At 44.7% G+C, this 21556-nt stretch overlaps 1 protein-coding gene across 2 annotated transcripts in view; it reads left to right on the top strand.

Annotated features, from left to right (window-relative positions):
- LOC147121379 (UTP--glucose-1-phosphate uridylyltransferase-like) overlaps positions 1-21104 on the top strand; it is a 29667-nt gene extending 8563 nt beyond the window's left edge. The window contains exons 5-7 of one of the 2 annotated variants that reach the window (XM_085981583.1): positions 5187-5429; positions 7296-7400; positions 18930-21104. In XM_085981583.1, the coding sequence (XP_085837709.1) occupies positions 5187-5429; positions 7296-7400; positions 18930-19049 (468 nt within the window). In that variant the 3' untranslated portion in view covers positions 19050-21104. Of the gene's footprint in view, positions 1-5186; positions 5430-7295; positions 7401-18180; positions 18727-18929 lie in introns of those variants that run through there. The other variant, XM_085981584.1, reaches the window with a different exon arrangement.
- Positions 21105-21556: the final 452 nt, after the last annotated feature.

The following is a 21556-nucleotide window of genomic DNA, read 5'->3' as shown; positions in this document are numbered from 1 at the left end:
GACTGGCACCTTTCACAACGCTCCCTCTGTACTACATGGAAGTACCATCTTGAATTACATGCGATTAAACACCAGGTTTCACAGTAGTTCTTTCATTGCAGTGTTCTTTCATCATTTAGTTTTATGTAATTACCTGCAAATTTACCCCAGTTTTCTATTTTGAATATCTAGTACTTTTAAAATATTTTAAACTATCTTAGAAAATGCTACTGTATTTTTTTTTTTATCACTAAGTGAGTGAATTCCAATTCTGTAGTTGGTCAAGACTGAGTTGTGTATATGTGTTTCATTTTGGCCCAATGGTAGCACACTCTCCTCTGAGTTGGCAAGCTGTGCATTGAAGCCCCACTCCAGAAATTCAGCATTTAATCTAGGCCGACTCTTGGTGCAGTGTTGAGGGGGTGTGGCATTGTTGGAGGTGCCATCTTTCAGATGAGATGTTAAATTAAGGTGAATGTAAAAGATTCGAAGAGCAGGGCAGTTCTCCCAGTGTCCTCGCTACTGCATTCCTCAATAAAAACCACTAAAAACAGATTAACTGGTCATTATCTCATTGCCGTTTGTGGGATCTTGCTATGTGAAATTGGCTATATAAAAACTAAAAAGTAATTCATGGCTGTGAAATGCTTTGGGATGTCTGGAAGGCATGAAATGTGCTATATGAATGCAGCTTCTTTCTATAATGATTTATACTGAAACAAAAATTAATTCAAAGATTAAAATAGTATTAGAACTTGGTAACAGTTTGTATTTGCATATGTCAGATTTAATTGTTACAAAGTAGAATTTTTAAAGTTTGTATTTCCTGTGACATTACTCAATTAGAGGAAATGGTATTTTTAGCTGCATTTGTTGCCTGAGGTGACAGGACCACTTCTGGAGCCAGCAAGATTAAAAGATTTTGTTGAAAGGTTTTTAGATAATACCACCTCTGGCGGAAGTACGAATACCAGGTGTTACCATTAGCATCATCACTCATTGATTTCAAAGAACTGGGCTGTTATTAATGTAAGCACCCCTTCATTTTAAACTACATTATGTTGTATTCTTTACATCTTTTTAACACTAACATTTGCTAAAAATCTGTAGTCAAAAACTAGGAATTGTTTGCAACTCCTCTCTGCAGCCTTTGACACAGTTGGCCACACTATCCTCCTCCAGTGCCTCTCTACCATTGTCCAGCTGGGTGGAACTGCCATCACCTGGTTCCACTCTTACCTATTCAGTTGTAGCCAGCGAATCTCCTGCAATGGCTTCTCTTCCCACACTATTGCTTCTGAAGTGCCCCATAGATCTATCCTTGCACCGCCCCCAGCCATTTCTCATCTACATGCTGCCCCTTGACTACATCAGCTGAAGGCATAAGAACATAAGAAATAGGAGCAGGGGTAGGCCAATCGGCCCCTCGAGCCTGCTCCGCCATTCAATAAGATCATGGCTGATCTGATCCTAACCGCCAATCTACTATCACAGAACCATCTCCTGAATCTAACAGAATTAGACACACGAAATAGGAGCAGGATCAGGCTACACGGCCCCTGGGCCCGCTCCGCTACCCACAGGGCCATGTCCGATCCGAACCTAGACTCATGTCCAAATTCCTGCCCACTCCCCGTAACCCTTAATTCCCTTTACTTCTAGGAAACTGTCTATTTCTGTTTTAAATTTATGTAATGATGTAGCTTCTACAGCTTTTTGGGGCAGCATATTCCATGGACCTACCACCCTCTGAGTGAAGTAGTTCCTCCTCATCTCAGTTTTGAAAGAGCAGCCCCTTATTCTAAGACTATGCCCCCTAGTTCTAGTTTCACCCATCATCGGGAACATCCTCCCCGCAGCCACCCGATCCAACCCCTTCACAATCTTATATGTTTCAATAAGATCGCCTCTCTTCTGAAATCTTATATGTTTCAATAAGATCGCCTCTCTTCTGAACTCCAATGAGTAGAGTCCCAATCTACTCAACCTCTCCTCATATGTCCATCCCCTCATCCCCGGGATTAACCGAGTGAACCTTCTTTGTACTGACTTGAGAGCAAGTATGTCTTTTCTTAAGTATGGACACCAAAACTGTATGCAGTATTCCAGGTGCGGTCTCACCAATACCTTGTACAACTGAAGCAATACCTCCCTATTTTTATATTCTATCCCCTTAGCAATGAAAGCCAACATTCCATTGGCCTTCTTAATCACTTGCTGCACCTGCATACTAACCTTTTGAGTTTCGTGCACCAGGACCCCCAGATCCCTTTGTACTTCAGTACTTTCCAGTTTCTTGCCATTAAGATAATAACTTGCTCTACGATTTTTCCTGCCAAAGTGCATAACCTCACACTTTCCAGTATTGTATTCCATCTGCCAAATCTCTGCCCACTTACTTAGCCTGTCTATGTCCCCTTGCAGGTTTTTTATGTCCTCCTCACTCACTACTTTCCCTCCCATCTTAGTATCATCTGCAAACTTTGATATGTTACACTCGGTCCCCTCCTCCAAATTGTTAATATAGATTGTAAAGAGTTGGGGACCCAGCACTGACCCCTGCGGAACACCACTAGTTACTGATTGCCAGTCTGAGAATGAACCATTTATCCCAACTCTCTGCCTTCTGTTAGATAGCCAATCCTCTATCCATGCCAGAATATTACCCCCAATCCTGTGATTTTTTATCTTAAGCAATAATCTTTTGTGTGGCACCTTGTCAAATGCCTTTTGGAAGTCTAAATACACTACGTCCACTGGTTCCCCTTTATCCACCCGATATGTTACTTCCTCAAAGAACTCCAGCAAATTTGTCAAACATGACTTCCCCTTCATAAAACCATGCTGACTTTGTCCTATTAAATTATGATTATCCAAATGTCCTGTTACTGTCTCCTTAATAATGGACTCCAAAATTTTACCTACCACAGATGTTAGGCTAACCGGTCTATAGTTTCCAGCCTTCTGTCTACTGCCCTTTTTAAATAAGGGTGTTACATTAGCAGTTTTCCAGTCTGCCGGGACCTTTGCGGAGTCCAGGGAGTTTTGGAAAATTATTACCAATGCATCCACAATCCCTACCGCCACTTCCATAATGGCAGGTTCCACATGTATGCTGACGACACCCAGTTCTACCTCACCACCACCATTCTCGACCCCTCCACTGCCTCTGTCAGCCTGCTTGTCCAACATCCAGTCCTGCATGAGCTGCAATTTCCTCCCATTAAACATTGGCAAGACCAAAACCATTGTCTTTGTCCCTCGCCACTGATTCCATCACCCTCCTTGGCTACTATCTCTAGTTGAATCAGATTGTTCATAATCTCGCTGTCCTATTGGACCCTGAGCTGAACTTCCAACACTATATCCTCTCCATCACAAAGACTGCCTACTTCCACCTCCGTAACATCACCCGTTCCTACCCCTGCCTCAGGTCATCTGCTGCTGAAACTGTAATCCATGCTTTTGTTACCGCCAGACTCGATGATTCCAATGCTCTCCTGGCCTGCCGTATTCCACCCGTCGTAAACTAGCTCATCCAAAACTTTGCTGCTGGTAACCTGTCCCTCACCAATTCCCGCTCACCCGTCACCCTTGTGCTCGCTGACCTACATTGGCTAAATCCACCAATGCCTTGAATTTAAAATTCTCATCCTCATGTTCAAATCCCTCCATGGTCTCGCCCCCCCTCCCTATCTCCTGTAACCTCCTCCAGTCGTACAAACCTGTGTTCTTCCAACTGGCCTCTTATGCATCCCCAATTCCTTTGCTCCACCACTAGCGGCCGTGCCTTTAGACCTCTTGGCCTTAAGCTCCAGAATTCTCTGTGCCTCTCTCCTACTTTTAAGATCCTCCTTAAAACCTACCCCTCTGACCAAGCTTTCAGAAGGCCTTCGATAAGGTCCCGCATAAGAGATTAGCGTGTAAAGTTAAGGCACATGGGATTGGGGGCAAGGTATTGACTTGGATAGAGAACTGGTTGGCAGACAGAAAGCAAAGAGTTGGAATAAACAGGTCTTTTTCCGAGTGGCAGGCAGTGACTAGTGGGGTACCGCAGTGATCGGTCCTTGGACCCCAGCTATTCACAATATATATTAATGATCTAGACAAGGGAACTAGATGTAATATCTCCAAATTTGCAGACGACACAAAGCAGGGTGGGCGTGTGTGCTGTGAGGAGGATGTCGAGAAACTCCAGGATGATTTGGACATGTTGGGTGATTGGGCAGAAACAAGACAGATGCAATATAATGTGGATAAATGTGAGGTTGTCCGCTTTGGTGGCAAAAACAGGAAGGCAGATTATTATCTAAATGGCAATAGATTGGGAGAAGGGGAAGTGCAACGACACCTGGGTGTCCTTGTGCACCACTCGCTGAAGGTAAGCATGCAGGTGCAGCAGGCGGTTAAGAAGGCAAATGGTATGTTGGCCTTCGTAGCGAGAGGGTTTGAGTACAGGAACAAGGCTGTCTTGCTGCAGTTGTACAGGGCCTTGGTGAGACCACACCTTGAGTATTGTGTGCAGTTTTGGTCGCCTTATCTGAGAAAGGATGTTCTTGCTATGGAGGGAGTTCAGCGAAGATTCACCAGGCTGATACCTGGAATGGCAGGAATGATGTATGAGGAGAGATTGGGTCGATTGGGCTTGTACTCGCTGGAGTTTAGAAGAATGAGAGGTGATCTCATTGAAACTTATAAAATTCTGACAGGACTGGACATACTAGATGCAGGATGTTCCCGATGGTCGGGGAGTCCAGAACCAGGGGACACAGTCTTAAGGATAAAGGGTAAGCCATTTAGGACAGAAATGAGGAGGAATTTCTTCACCCAGAGAGTGGTGAATCTGTGGAACACTCTACCACAGAAGGCGGTGGAGGCCAGTTCATTAAATATATTCAAGAAGGAGTTAGATATATTTCTTAAGGCTAAAGGGATCAAGGGGTATGGGGAGAAAGCAGGGACCGGGTACTGAATTTGGATGATCAGCCATGATCTCATTGAATGGTGGAGCAGGCTCGAGGGGCCGAATGGCCTACTCCTGCTCCTATCTTCTATGTTTCTATGTAATCACCTGTCTGAATATCTCCTCCTTTGGCTTGGTGTCAATTTTTGTCTGACTCGTGCTCCTATGAAGTGCCTTTTATGTTTAAAGAAGTCTATTATGTTCTAGGCACGATATATATGCAAATTGTTTTTCTTTCTAATAGATGCTGGATGATGGCCTAAATGTGTTTCAACTTGAGACCGCTGTTGGGGCTGCCATTAAGTGCTTTGAAAATGCACTAGGTGTTAATGTGCCACGTAGTCGCTTCTTGCCCGTCAAGACCACCTCTGATCTGATGCTGGTGATGTCCAACCTGTACAGCCTTGATGCTGGATCTCTGACGATGAGTGACAAAAGAGAATTCCGAACTGTGCCTTTGGTTAAGCTGGGCAGTTCCTTTACTAAGGTAATGAATTCCGCAGATGTCAACTAAAAAATACAATGAATCATGTTGGCTTCGTGCCATTTAAGATCCTGTATCCGATTCATCTTTCAACTCGTTTTACATGGTTGTACTCTGCAGATCCAATCTCTCCTTTTTAATTATGTGAATGAAGTGCCAGCCAGCTGTTACTTTTTCACTAAAATGGAAGCAGAAGAGAATCTTAAACAAGCACTTACTGTTTTTTAAATAACTTGTCCCTTGCTGTGTCAGGATTTGGGGTTAAAACTTAATAAAAAATGCTTTTCAGATCATCATCAAATTGAGAACTCTGACTAAGGACTTCAACCTAATGCTCCCAATATAAGGATGTATTGTGGCAAAGTCTTTATTTAAAGTGCTTCATAAATCGACTGGTCTCAGCTCCATAGTTGGCAGAATCACAAGAGACTAGTCCGATCCTATCCATGTACAAGCACCTTCCAGCAGGGGCTACTGGATTGTCACGAGTGGAAAATCTCACTTAATTGTATCTCATCTCCTCCTCCTTCCCAAGCGCAGGTATACTAGGATGAATTGGGAGTGCCCCCTCTACAGCCTGGGCTGAGACAGGCAGAGTCAGTACAAGCCAAAGATTGCACTTGGGATCTTGCTTATTTGTGTGGCTCAGTACCACATCACACGATGCATTTAACCAGTAGGCTGTTGAGAAAGAGAAATTGGGCAGGTGGGTAGGAAGCATTGTATGCCAGTATAAAGCTGATTATGCCTCCTTTATGGAGAATTGTCCACTCTACCAACACACTCAGATCCACTGTGAAACTGCAGTGATCTAAACTGGAGAAGCCTGGTTAAGATCATTGCATGCCCTGGATGCAGCAGTGTACAAAAGGAAACCATACCTTCAAAGATTTTGTTTCACAAGGTCTGAAAGCGTGCATAATGTTCTCTGACCTATATTCTAGTCATTTGATCTAGTTTGCAATGAGGAAGTGCTTCTTGGCACAACAATGACCATCAAACTGGAGGTCAGTGTAACAGCTAATGACCGACACTGGCAAATTGAGCTGGTAAGCATCTAACAAATTGCTGGCAATAGACTTAATACAGGAGCTCATAATCCCTGATGTGTGAGAGGGCGAGCCACATCACACCACGCATCTGCCAACAAATTGAAGTATGTTAACAAGTGTATGATTATCTTTAAGTGTCACCTTGGAAATTGACAGGTGGCCTCTCATTCCTCTGTAGATTGGGAGAAAATGTACATAGAAACTAAAGTCCCATAGAGCTGGGTTATGGACTGGTGCTAGTCCAGCTTGCCATTCTAATGCTGTGTTCCTCACCTCCAGCTGACTTCTTCGGGAGGGTATATGTTTGCTTCCATGTAGCCCCAGGTTGTAGAGAGGCATTGGCAAATGATAATGGAGTAGGTTGCCTGTCCTCTTGGCCTGGATTAATTTGAAACATTGAGGAAGCAAAAATGTAAATGGGGAAGGAGATAAATGTTAATATTAAATCTTAATGTACAGTTGGATGAAAAATGTAAACTTTCTTTAACTTAAAACTACAGAATGCATTTCTCCAGATTGAGGCCTGAGAAAATAATTTTTATTTTAAATAATCTAAAATGACAAAAACTGGTTTCAAATAAATGCATTTTCTTTCATTTAAATTTAGTTAATTCAATTTTTTTTAAATTTAATTATCAGGAGTATACTAGTCTTGTCCAAGTGTAAAGTCCAGTGTTTGGTTTTAGTACTGTACCCAATTAGCTTTTAAAATGCTGGCTGGGCCCTGCACTTTATCAAGTAAGCAAACAAATCAATGGCAACTGATAGAATATGATTCTTGAAGGCAGTGCAAACAGATGATTTTTTTTCCAACCAGGTACAAGATTACCTGACCAGGCTGGACAGTATACCAGATATACTTGAATTGGATCACCTTACTGTTTCAGGAGATGTTACTTTCGGGAAGAATGTTGTATTGAAGGTTAGTAAAGAGTTGGGTCAGTACTTGGTATTGTAGAGTGTCCTCTAAATTACTGTTCAAAATTGCCTAATCTGTGAAATCCTACATCACAACCCAAAGCAGCGACTGAAGTATGGTCCTGCAGTTGATTTGGTAGAAAAAAAAACTAAACATTATCTAAAGACAAGCTTCTTCTGATTTAGAAAAAAAACACCATGCCCATTTGCCCAATCTAAGTGAAATTGACATCATGGGAATCTTGGGCAGCCTGTTTTTGAAGAGTTCACTGCTATGAGTTTCTGTAGGTTTTCAAAGTAAAGACAGGCCATGAACCTTTTCATGGTATTTGAGATTTTCTTTCAAATTGTTACACAGGAAATAGATGCAAGTACTTGCACAGTGTACAGGCATAACAATGAACAAAGTGGCTGTGGATGTTTAGACAAACGGGTTTTGTCGGCATCCACTCCTGACGATACTAAATATTTCATTCAGTAATGGGTGCCTTTGATTTTGTTTTCTGAATCTAATTTGCACACTAATATTTAGTCATTAATTATATAGAAAGAAGTTGCATTTCTATAGCACCTTTCAAGACCCCAAGACATCCCAAACTGCTTTACAGCTAATGAAGTACTTTAAGTACAGGAACGGTAGTGTAGTGGTAATGTCACTGGGCTAGTAATCCAGAGACCTGGGCTAATGATCCAGAGACGTGAGTTCAGATCCCACCGCGGCAGCTGGGGAATTTAAATTTAGTTAATTAAATAAATCTGGAATAAAAAGCTAGTATCAGTAATGGTAACCATGAAACTATCGGATTGTCAAAAAAACCCATCTGGTTCACTAATGTCCTTTAGGGAAGGAAATCTGCCATCCTTACCTAGTCTGGCCTATATCTGACTCCAGACCCACAGCAATGTGGTTGACTCTTAACTGCCCTCTGAAATGGCCTAGCAAACCACTCAGTTATAACAAACCGCTACGAAACATAAGAACATAAGAAATAGGAGCAGGAGTAGGCCAATTGGCCCCTCGAGCCTGCTCTGCCATTCAATAAAATCATGGCTGATCTGATCCTAACCGCCAATCCACTATGACAGGACTATCTCCTGAATCTAACAGAATTAGACACACAAAACAGGAGCAGGATCAGGCTACACGGCCCCTGGGCCCGCTCCGCTACCCACAGGGCCATGACCGATCCGAACCTAGACTGATGTCCAAATTCCTGCCCGCTCCCCATAACCCTTAATTCCCTTTACTTCTAGGAAACTGTCTATTTCTGTTTTAAATTTATGTAATGATGTAGCTTCGACAGCTTTTTGGGGCAGCATATTCCATGGACCTACCACCCTCTGAGTGAAGTAGTTCCTCCTCATCTCAGTTTTGAAAGAGCAGCCCCTTATTCTAAGACTATGCCCCTAGTTCTAGTTTCACCCATCATCTGGAACATCCTCCCTGCATCCACCCGATCCAACCCCTTCATAATCTTATATGTTTCAATAAGATCGCCTCTCATTCTTCTGAACTCCAATGAGTAGAGTCCCAATCTACTCAACCTCTCCTCATATGTCCATCCCCTCATCCCCGGGATTAACCGAGTGAACCTTCTTTGTACTGACTTGAGAGCAAGTATGTCTTTTCTTAAGTATGGACACCAAAACTGTATGCAGTATTCCAGGTGCGGTCTCACCAATACCTTGTACAACTGAAGCAATACCTCGCTATTTTTATATTCTATCCCCCTAGCAATGAAAGCCAACATTCCATTGGCCTTCTTAATCACTTGCTGCACCTGCATACTAACCTTTTGAGTTTCGTGCACCAGGACCCCCAGATCCCTTTGTACTTCAGTACTTTCCAGTTTCTTGCCATTAAGATAATAACTTGCTCTACGATTTTTCCTGCCAAAGTGCATAACCTCACACTTTCCAGTATTGTATTCCATCTGCCAAATCTCTGCCCACTTACTTAGCCTATGTCCCCTTGCAGGTTTTTTATGTCCTCCTCACTCACTACTTTCCCTCCCATCTTAGTATCATCTGCAAACTTTGATATGTTACTCTCGGTCCCCTCCTCCAAATAGTTAATATAGATTGTAAAGAGTTGGGGACCCAGCACTGACCCCTGCGGAACACCACTAGTTACTGATTGCCAGTCTGAGAATGAACCATTTATCCCAACTCTCTGCCTTCTGTTAGATAGCCAATCCTCTATCCATGCCAGAATATTACCCCCAATCCCGTGATTTTTTATCTTAAGCAATAATCTTTTGTGTGGCACCTTGTCAAATGCCTTTTGGAAGTCTAAATACACTACGTCCACTGGTTCCCCTTTATCCACCCTATATGTTACTTAAAGAACTCCAGCAAATTTGTCAAACATGACTTCCCCTTCATAAAACCATGCTGACTTTGTCTTATTAAATTATGATTATCCAAATGTCCTGTTACTGTCTCCTTAATAATGGACTCCAAAATTTTACCTACCACAGATGTTAGGCTAACCGGTCTATAGTTTCCAGCCTTCTGTCTACTGCCCTTTTTAAATAAGTGTGTTACATTAGCAGTTTTCCAGTCTGCCGGGACCTTTGCTGAGTCCAGGGAGTTTTGGAAGATTATTACCAATGCATCCACAATCCCTACCGCCACTTCCCTCAAGACCCTAGGACGTAAGCCATCAGGTCCAGGCGATTTATCCGCCTTGAGTCCCATTATTTTACAGAGTACCACTTCCTTAGTGATTTTGATCGTGTTTATCTCCTCCCCCCCCTATAGCCCCCTGCTTGTCCAGTGTTGGGATATTCTTGGTGTCCTCTACTGTAAAGACTGATACAAAATATTCATTCTGTGTTTTTGCCATCTCCATTATTCCCACCATTAATTTTCCGGTCTCATCCTCTAAGGGACCAACATTTACTTTAGCCACCCTTTTTCTTTTTATATAACTATAAAAACTCTTACTATCTGTTTTTATATTTTTTGCTAATTTACTTTCATAATCTATCTTCCCTTTCTTAATCAATCTTTTTGTTATTTTTTGCTGTCTTTTAAAGTTTTCCCAATCCTCTATCCTCCCACTAGATTTGGCTACCTTATATGCCCTTGTTTTTAGTCGAATACTATCCTTAATTTCTTTAATTAGCCACGGATGGCTGTCTTTTCTTTTACACCCTTTTTTTCTCAGTGGAATATACTTTTTTTGGAAGTTGTAAAATAACTCCTTAAATGTACACCATTGATCATGTATCGTCTTACCCTTTAATCTATTTTCCCAATCCACTCTACTCAATTCCGCTCTCATACCTTCATAGTCTCCTTTATTCAAGATTAGCACGCTTGTTTGAGATCCAACCTTCTCGCCCTCTAATTGAATATGGAATTCAACCATGTTATGGTCACTCATTCCAAGGGGATCCTTTACTAGGACATTTTTAATTAATCCTGTCTCGTTACACAGGACCAGATCTAAGGTTGCTTGCCCCCTGGTCGGTTCAGTTACATACTGCTCAAGAAACCCATCCCTAATACAGGTAGACTATCCTTTATCCGAAAAGCTCGGGACCAGCCGTGTTTCGGTTTTCGGAGAATTTCGGATTTCGGAAGGTGGGTCGGCAGGGGTCCGCGGGGGGGTCGGCGGGGGGTCGTGCGCACGACCCCCCGCCGACCCCCGCCGGTGCCGACCCCCCCCCGCGGACCCCCGCCGACCCCGACCCCCGCCGACTTACGGTCGGGGTCGGCGGGGGTCGGGGTCGGCGGGGGGTCGTGCGCACGACTTACGCTGACGCTCAGCGTAAGTCGGGGGGGGTCGGCGCCCGCGGGGGGTCGTGCGCACGACTTACGCTGGACTTGCGCTGACCCAAAAAACCTTCGGTTTTTAGAGGGTTTCGGTTTTCGGAAGTCCGGATAAAGGGTAGTCTACCTGTACACTCAATGAACTCATCCTCAAGGCAGCCCTGCCCAATTTGATTTGTCCAATTAATATGATAGTTAAAATCCCCCATAATTATAGATGTTCCCTTATTACAAGCCTCAACTATTTCCTGATTGATACTCCGTCCAACAGAGTTGCAACTGTTCGGAGGCCTATAGACTACGCCCACTAGTGGTTTTTTCCCCTTATTATTCCTTATCTCCACCCAAACTGTTTCATTATCCTGATCTTTTGACCCAATATCATTTCTCTGTATTACAGTGATTCCTTCCTTTATTATCATAGCCACCCCACCTCCCCTTCCTTCCTGCCTGTCCTTCCTGATCGTTAAATAACCTGGTATGTTTAATTCCCAGGCATTGTCACCCTGCAGCCATGTTTCTGTAATGGCCACAAGATCATACCCATATGTAGCTATTTGTGCCATTAACTCGTCTATTTTGTTACGAATGCTACGTGCATTCAGATAGAGAACTTTCAAATGTGTTTTGTGACACTTCGTTCCTGCTTTTGCCCTTTTTATTACTTTACCTTTTACTCCATACCTTCTGTCCCTTCCTGACACGCTCTGGTTTTTAATTTCCCCACTGCTACCTAAGTCTATGACCTTCTCTGTTGTCATTTTTATTATTTGTTCTCTAGGAACCTCCCCCCCACTAGTTAGTTTAAAGCCCTCTCTACAGCCCTAGTTATATGATCCGCCAGGACTCTAGTCCCAGCACTGGCCAAGTGAAGCCCGTCCCAACGGAACAGCTCCCTCCTGCCCCAGTACTGGTGCCAGTGTCCCAGGAAGCAAAACCCATTTCTCCCACACCAGTCTTTGAGCCACGCATTTAACTCTCTTATTTGTCCTAGCCAAATTCGCTCGTGGCTCAGGTAATAATCCAGAGATTATTACCCTTGAGGTTCTGTTTTTTAATTTGACCCCTAACTGCTCATACTCCTTTAACAGAACCGGCTTCCTAGTCCTATCTATGTCGTTTGTACCAACATGGACCACGACGACTGGATCCACCCCCTCCCACTGCAAGTTTCTTTCCAGCCCAGAGGAGATGTCCTTAACCCTGGCACCGGGTAGGCAACACAGCCTACGGGACTCTCGCTCTCGGCTGCAGAGAACTCTATCTATCCCCCTAATAATATTATCCCCTACCACTACAACATTTCTATTTACTTCCCCCTCTTGAATGGCCCCCCGCTCCATGGTGCTGTGGCCAGGTTGCTCATCCTCCCTGCAGCCCCTGCTCCCGTCCCCACAGGGAGTAAGAACCTCGAACCTGTTGGACAAGAGCAAGGGCTGCGGCTCCTCCAACACTACCTCCTGGATCCCTGTACCTGCCTCGCTCGTAGTCACACTGTCCTGTCCCTGACCATGGGCTACATCTGAATTAATTAACTTCATAGGTGTGAGCACCTTCTGACACACAGAGTCCAGGTACTTCTCCCCCTCCCTGATGTGTCGCAGTGTCTGAAGCTCAGACTCCAGCTCATCAACACGGAGCTGGAGATCCTGTAGCAGCAGACACTTGTCACAGATGTAATCACCGTTAGCCTCAATGGGGTCTACCGGCTCCCACATCTCGCAGCGGTAACACATCACCTGCTCCATTCTATGTAATTAATTACATTTTTTATTGTTAGTTATGGACACCCTCTGCCCGATTATAGATGCTAGTATCCCCTTTAATTAATTGGATTTAAATTAAATCAATCCCTCTAATTACACCAGTTAAATGGTTTACCAACTGTCTCCACTACAGCACAGAGACCCTAGAAAAAAACCGCGGAATTTAAGCTTGTAATGAAAAGAAGAAAGAAATACTCACCAACCAATCCAACCAATCACTTACCTGCTTCCTGGTGACGTCACTCTTGGATTATTTTTTACCTCTCTCCTCTGCTGTTGAGTTGGTACGCCTCGCCTCACCGCTCACCCAGGTCCGATGCTGTAGTCGGGCCTCTGGTCGCTGCCGGTTTTAAGCTCCGCCTCGCCTCACCTCACTGCTCACACCCAGGTCCGATGCTGTAGTCGGGCCTCGGGTCGCTGCCGGTTTTAAGCTCCGCCTCGCCTCACCTCACTGCTCACACCCAGGTCTGATGCTGTAGTCGGGCCTCGGGTCGCTGCCGGTTTTAAGCTCCGCCTCGCCTCACCTCACCTCACTGCTCACACCCAGGTCTGATGCTGTAGTCGGGCCTCGGGTCGCTGCCGGTTTTAAGCTCCGCCTCGCCTCACCTCACTGCTCACACCCAGGTCCGATGCTAAATGAAACAGGACGGACCACCCAGCATCAACCTCGGTATCAGCTACGGACACGGCAACCTGCCCAGTCGACCCTGCAAAGTCCTCCCCACCAACATCTGGGGACTTGTGCCAAAATTGGGAGAGCTGTCCCACAGACTAGTCAAGCAACAGCCTGACTGTCATACTCTCAGAATCATAGCAAATCATCCGAAACTCCTCCATCAACCAGTTGGGAAGGAGTGGTCCTGGGAGTCCTCAACATTGACTCAATTCTCATGGCTTCAGGTCAAGCATGGGCAAGGAAACCTCGTGCTGATTACCACCTATCGCTGATGAATCAGTACTCCTCCATGTTGAACACCACTTGGAAGAAGCACTGAGGGTAGCAAGGGCACAGAATGTACTCTGGGTGAGGGACTTCAATGTCCATCACCAAGAGTGGCTCGGTAGCACCACTACTGACTGAGCTGGCCGAGTCCTGAAGGACATAACTGCCAGTCTGGGCCTGCGACAGGTGGTGAGAACACCAACATGAGGGGAAAAACCTACTTGACCTAATCCTCACCAATCTACCTATCGCAGATGCATCTATCCATGACAGTATTGGTAGCACTGGTCACCGCACAGTCCTTGTGGACATGAAGTTCCATCTTCACAGTGAGGACACCCTCCATCATGTGTGGCACTACCACCGTGCTAAATGCAATAGATTCAGAACAGATCTAGCAGCTAAAAACTGGGCATCCATGAGGCGCTGTGGGCCATCAGCAGCAGCAGAATTGTATTCCACCACAATCTGTAACCTCATGGCCCAGCATATCCCTCACTCTACCATTACCACCAAGCCAGGGGCCAAACCCTGGTTCATTTAGGATTGTAGAAGAGCATGCCAAGAACAGCATCAGGCGTACCTAAAAATGAGGTGCCAACCTGGGGAAGCTGCAACACAGGACTACATGCATGCTAAAAGCAGAAGCAGCATGCTATAGCCAGGGCTAAGCGATCCCACAATCAACGGATCAGATCAAAGCACTGCAGTCCTGCCACATCCAGTCGTGAATGGTGGTGGACCATTAGACAACTAACAGGAGGAGGAGGAGGAGGCTCCATGAATATCCCCATCCTCAATGATGGTGGAGCCCAGCACGTCAGCGCAAAAGACAAGGCTGAAGGGTTTGCAACCATCTTCAGCAAGAAGGGCCGAGCGGATGATCCATATCAGCCTATTCCTGAGGTCCCCACCATCACAGAAGCCAGTCTTAGCCAATTCGATTCACTCCACATGATATCAAGAAATGGCTGAGCGCACTGGATACAACGAAGGCTATGGTGCTGAAGACTTGTGCTCCAGAACTAGCCGTGCCTCTAGCCAAGCTGTTCCAGTACAGCTACAACACGGGCAGTTTTCCACATTGTCGAATAGATGCCAAAGACGTCCTGTCCACAAAAAGCAGGACAAATCCAATCTGGCCAATTACTGCCCCATCAGTCCAATCTCAATCAGCAGCAAAGTGTCATCGACAGTGCTATCAAGCGGCACTTCCTCACCAATAACCTGCTCACTGATGCCCAGTTTGGGTTCCGCCAAGACCACTCTGCTCCCGACCTCATTACAGCCTTGGTCCAAACATGGACAAAGGAGCTGAATTCCAGAGGCGAGGTGGGAGTGACTGCCCTTGACATCAAGTCAGCATTTGACCAAGTGTGGCATTGAGGAGCCCTAGTAAAATTGAAGTCAATGGGAATCGGGGGGGGAAAACACTCCACTGGCTGGAGTCCTACCTAGCACAAAGGAAGATGGCTGTGGTGGTTGAAGGTCAATCTTCACAGCCCCAGGACGTCGCTGCAGGAGTTCCTCAGTGTCCTAGGCCCAACCATCTTCAGCTGCTTCATCGATGACCTTCCCTCCAACGTAAGGGCAGAAATGGGGATGTTTACTGATTACTGGACAGCTTTCAGCGCCATTCACAACTCCTCAGATAATGAAGCAGTCCATGCCCGCATGCAACAAGACCTGGATGACGTTCAGGCTTGGGCTGATAAGTGGCAGGTAACATTCGTGCCACAAGTGCCAGGCAATGACTATCTCCAACAAGCGAGAGTCTAATCATGGCCCCTTGACATTCAATGGCATTACCATTGCAGAATCCTCCACCATCAACATCCTGTGGGTCACCATTGACCAGAAACTTAACTGGACTAGCCACATAAATACTGTGCCAACAAGAGCAGGTCAGAGGCTAGGTATTCTACAGCAAGTGTCTCACCGCCTGACTCCCCAAAGCCTTTCCACCATCATCTACAAGGCACAAGTAAGGCGAGTGATGGAATACTCTCCACTTGCCTGGATGAGTGCAGCTCCAACAACACCATCCAGGACAAAGCAGCCTGCTTGATTGGCACCCCATCCACCACCTTACTGTGGCTGCAGTGTGTACCATCTACAAGATGCACTGCAGCAACTCGCCAAGGCTTCTTCGGGAGCACCTCCTAAACCCGCGACCTCCTCCACCTAGAAGGACAAGGGCAGCAGACACATGGGAGCACCACCACCTCCAAGTTCCCCTCCAGGTCACACACCATCCTGACTGAGAAGTATATCGGCGATCCTTCATTGTTGCTGGGTCAAAATCCTGGAACTCCCTTCCTAACAGCACTGTGGGAGTACCTTCACATAGACTGCAGCAGTTCAAGAAGGTAGCTCACTACCACCTTCTCGAGGGCAATTCTTTAAAAAAAATTAAAAAAAAATATTCATTTATGGGATCAGTGAGTCACTGGCAATGCCAGCATTTATTGCCCATCCCTAGTTGTCCTCGAGAAGGTGGTGGTTAGCCACCTTCTTGAACCGCTGCAGTCCGTCTGGTGATGGTACTCCCATAGTGCTGTTAGGTATGGAGTTCCAGGATTTTGACCCAGCGACGACGCAGGATTGGTGATATACTGCTAAGTCAGGATGGTGGGGGAACTTGGAGGAGGTGGTGGTGGTGTTCCCATGCACCTGCTGCCCTTGTCCTTCTAGGTGGAAGAGGTAATGGGTTTGGGAGTTGCTGCAGTGCATCTTGTAGATGGTACAAACTGCAGCCACGGTACGCTGGTGGTGGATGGGGTGCCAATCAAGTGGGCTGCTTTGTCCTGTATGGTGTTGAGCTTCTTGTGTTGTTGGAGCTGCACTCATCCAGGCAAGTGGAGAATATTCCATCACGTTCCTGATTTGTGCCTTGTAGATGGTAGAAAGGCTTTGGGGAGTCCAGACACTCACCGCAGTATACCTAGCCTCTGGCCTGCTCTTGTTGCCACCGTATTTGTGGCGTTTCTGGTTAATGGTGACCCCCCCCCCCCCCACCCCCAGGATGTTGATAGTGGGGGATTAAGTGATGGTATTGAATGTCAAGGGGAGGTGGTTGGACTCTCGCTTGTTGGAGATAGTCATTGCCTGGCACTTCCATGGCACAAATGTAACCTGCCACTTATCAGCCCAAGCCTGAATGTTGTCCAGGTCTTGTTAGAATTAGGGATGGGCAATAAATGCTGGCCTTGCCAGTGATGCCCACATCCCAATAACTAATAAGTGTAGTCACTGTTGCAATGTAGGAAATGTGGCAGCCAATTTGTACACAGCAAGCTCCCACAAACAGCAATATGATAATGACTAGATAATCTGTTTGTAATGTTCGATGATAATTAGCCAGGATACCAAGGGAGAACTCCACTGCTCTACTAATAGTGCAATGGGATCTTTTACATCCGCCCGAGGGGGAAGACAGGACCTCGGTTTATGCCTTATCCGAAAGAGAAAGTACTTATTAAGTGCACAAAATAACTGCTTAACTCCACTTCTCATGTACAGTGACATATCTTGGATTGAGAATTTTCTGGGCATTATAGACATAAGCCCACATCCTACTACAGGAAACTGTGTTATCTGGAGGCTAAATGCCCGGCCAGCTCGAGCCACCGGCAAAAATCAGGAGCCGTTTTGTTAGGTTTTTTTTCTTCTCGTGGCTTTTTTTCCCCCAGTCAGGCTCTGCAAAGTCTCTCTGAAGCTGTTGCTAAGCGACAGAGACGCTTCCAAGGTACGGCTGACTGTTTAGAAGCTGTTGCTAAGCAACAGTGTTTGTTGCCAGATACGGAGCTGAAAAGCTCTGTATGCTTCAACATTAACGCTGGTTTGGCCGGCAGTTTTGAGGGAACGGCAACAGCTCGGTCCCGTCAGTGCCGGATAGCACAAAGTTTCCTGTACTGAACAATAGCAAAATACTGCGGATGCTGGAAATTTGAAATAACAAAATGCTGGAAACACTCAGCAGGCCAGGCAGCATCTGTGGAGAGAGTTAATTCTGGTCTCTCTTCACAGATGCTGCCTGGCCTGCTGAATGTTTCCAGCATTTCCTGTTATTTCCCACATCTTCCTAGATTGGTACACCAACCTTCCATGCCAGAGCGTTGCCCTCCAGATAAAACCAGAAATGCAAAAAAAAGTGATATGCAACAAACTCTAAAATGTTTTAAGGACATTATCAATAGCATCTTTTTTCTATTAATTTAGATTAGTTAAGATACTTGGCACCACTTGATCTGTACCTTGATGTGCATCAACTGTTAATTTTTTTTTGTATTTAGGGAACAGTTATAATTATTGCAAATCATGGAGACAGGATTGACATACCTCCAGGTGCCATATTGGAAAATAAGATTGTTTCGGGCAATCTGCGGATCCTGGACCACTAGGAGGAAGATTTATGATCCTAACCTGTTGGAAATTGCTTTATTTTATCATGTGATGGGTTACAGTAATGCAATTCATATAGTTTTATGTGCATTAAAATGCTTAGAGTATATGCTAGCTTCAGGTGTGAAGACTTATTACTTCCAGGTAGCTGTTTTAAAATTGTATTTGTTGCCACCTTTTTGGAGATTTTAAAACCATGTCCTACAGAAAGCTCCGAGTACTGCAGTAGCATTTATATACACTGTTAAAATGTGGCCCCAATTTTTTCCTTTCAAACAATGCTATGAATTCAACTTTTAGTTGTCTCCATTTAAAAAAAATAATTCAACTTTGTAATAAATTGTTTCCAGTACTCAGGGTTAAAGTTTTCTGTTCCAAGCTAGTGCTTACTTTACATTCAGTCTTTGAACTGGAATAAAATGCAATTTGAAAATTGAGATGTTCTGTTTAGTGAGCTTTGGATGGTGGATGTTTATTTTTAAGGCCAGGTAACCAAGGTATTTTTATTTTCAATAGCAAAATACTGTGGATGCTGGAAATCTGAAATAACAGAAAACGCTGGAAAAACTCAGCAGGCCAGGCAGCATCTGTGGAGAGTTAACGTTTCAGGCGTCTTCTATTTTTATTTTCTTCCTGACAGTTGTCCGACCTGAAACATACCAGCCAAAAAAGTGAGCTATTCTTCCACCATAGCAGTGCTGATCTGTGCAAATGGCTTGCTGTAAGTATTTTTCTTTGGTCCATTTTGACAATTGCTTGACCATCCCTCAATACCTTCCCCATGCCTGTTGAAGAGTTGACTGCTGTATGCAGAGTGAAAGGGCAGGCCCATAGTGCTGCAATATATTTCTGCTCTGCTGCTAATTTTAGAATTGTTCAGAGCGTGGTGATAGAGTAAGGTTTTTAAGTTGTGTGGTCAAACATCTGATTTTTTTGTTGTGCACATATCTCTGGATCAACCCACTTCAACAATCTCTAACTAAAGATCTCATCATTCCCTCTCTCCATCCCATGCTGCAATTAAAAAAAACTTGCAAGAGTGAGCAATAAAGCTTCAGGGCTTCTGCATACAACCCAGTCTTCAATTCCATATTCTACCTCATATGTTAACTTAGTTCAATTTCCACAAAGTACTGTCCCTTTAGTCAGCCGTGGCTCATTGGTAGTATTCGGAGTCAGATGGTTGTGGGTTCAAGTCCCGCTCCAGAGACATAAGCTAGGCTGACACTTCAGTGCAGTAGAGAGAGAGAGTGCTTTGAAGCCCCCATATACCCTTGGGTGGATGTTGTAAGCTCTGTACTGACTCAATTTGATTAGGACCACAAAGCTAGTTACAAGTGACTTCTGCCTCTCTGGGTGGGAGAGGTGAAAATCGGCCATGGTTTCCACTTCAGGAATGGTAGGTCAGGAGAGAATTGGGTTTGGCTGAAATATCCTTCCCACAGCAGTCAACCACCAACCTTCACTATCCAGGATCACACAAGCAGAGCCTACCTGTTCAACTATAACCCAGACAATAACATCTGGACAGTAGGGAAGGGATTAAAGTTGAAACATGAAATTCCAAACACTGGCTTGAACCTTCGAGCTTGCTAGTGTCTCAGCTGAAACCCCAAGACTACTTGGGAGTTAGCAATATTGAAAAGCCCTTGGATGAAGATGCATGCTTCATGTGGTGGGAAAAGTTTTTCTATAGACCAGCAGCCACTAAGCTAAACTGAGGCTTCTGTCCTCATGAACTAGCTGTACTGTCACTGAGCTAATGGATTCAAAAAAATTCCAAGATTAAATATGGAAGAAATTTGACAATTCTCCCTCCCAAGAGAAAAAATTGGATGCATGATATGCAACAAGGATGGTGAAATAGTTAATGTATCCATCAAGTGGCTGATTCTCATTTATTGCCAGGACTGTGACCTACTGAAGGCTATTACAAATTATGAAAAATATTTTCCTCCATGGAAGTGCTTTGCGGTAGTTGTGTGATGCCCAGCTTCTACGCAGCAAGTCTGTCTAAATAATTTAAGGTTAAAACTGTTGGGTGTTGACTTGTGCCAGAAAACTTTGCTTTGGGAAGAACAGTATTGAAACATTTCACAAAACAGCAGGAAAACCTGAATGTCATCCAGCTAACTAAAGCAGAAGTCTCCTGTCGTTTATAGCAAAACAGTGATATCTAAGACAGAAAATGAACAGCATGGTCAGGTAGAAATCCACCACTGCTGCATTATGCTGTGATCACCAACCATAGCCAATTACTTCTCTGGATCTGGTCCAGACACCCAGAATTGGGAGATTTAAAATAAATTGAAGCTGAAACTTGATCGATGGCCTTGTTTGCAACCAAGAATAAAAGTGATCGCTGTCCACCTCTGTCGCTATGGAACACCTTATCTGTCTTTACGACTTTGTCAGCTGTGGCTCAGTGAGTAGCACTCCCCTGAATCAGAAGGTTGTGGGTTCACGTCCCACTTCAGAGACTTGAGCACAAACATCTAGACTGACACTCCAGTACAGTACGGAGGGAGCGCTGCATTGTCGGATGAGACGGTAAACCGATAGGTGGATAGAAAAGATCCTAAAGCACTATTTCAAAGAGCAGGAGTTCTCCCCGATGTGGCCAATATTTATCCCTCAATCAACATTACTAAACGAGACTATGTGGTTATCATATTGCTGTTTGTGGGAGCTTACTGTGCACAAATTGGCTGCTGCGTTTCCTACCTTACAACAGTACTTCATTGGCTGTAAAGCATTTTGGGATGTCCTGCAGTCATGAAAGGTGCTATATAAATGCAAGTCGTCTTTATTACGATCTCGTCCTCCGTTTCCTTTTTCTGCTGTATGTATCGCACTCTTGTAACCCTCATGCACTTATTTTTCACTTTCTCTCAGCAAACTGGCATGGGGGAGGGGCACACGGTCCTAAGCTAAGATACACCTCTACCCTGAGCCAAGAGCTGCTGCAATGTATGGATGAAAGATAAACTGAGGTTGTGGGCAGAGAATGAGCTTGTAATAAAACAAAACTAACACCAACTGGAAACTGGCAGCAATAATGCCTTTCGTATAACCTAAAACTCCATTTTTGGAAAGGTATGAAATTGTCCAGAAGATGCATATGCTAATATTTTCTTAATTACTTAATGGTCACCTGACACTCACCTTCATGACTCAGACACAAAGAGGTACCATGTAGCACAACCTTAAAATTGGAGCTAGGCCGTTCAGGGGTGATGTCAGGAAGCACTTCTTCACACAAAAGGA

Source organism: Somniosus microcephalus, chromosome 3 (assembly GCF_052327205.1).
Source record: "Somniosus microcephalus isolate GS21.2 chromosome 3, FLI_Smic_1.0, whole genome shotgun sequence".
Lineage (NCBI taxonomy): Eukaryota > Metazoa > Chordata > Chondrichthyes > Squaliformes > Somniosidae > Somniosus > Somniosus microcephalus.
Note: the sequence above shows the minus strand (reverse complement) of the source record. Positions and strands in the feature narration are given on the sequence as shown.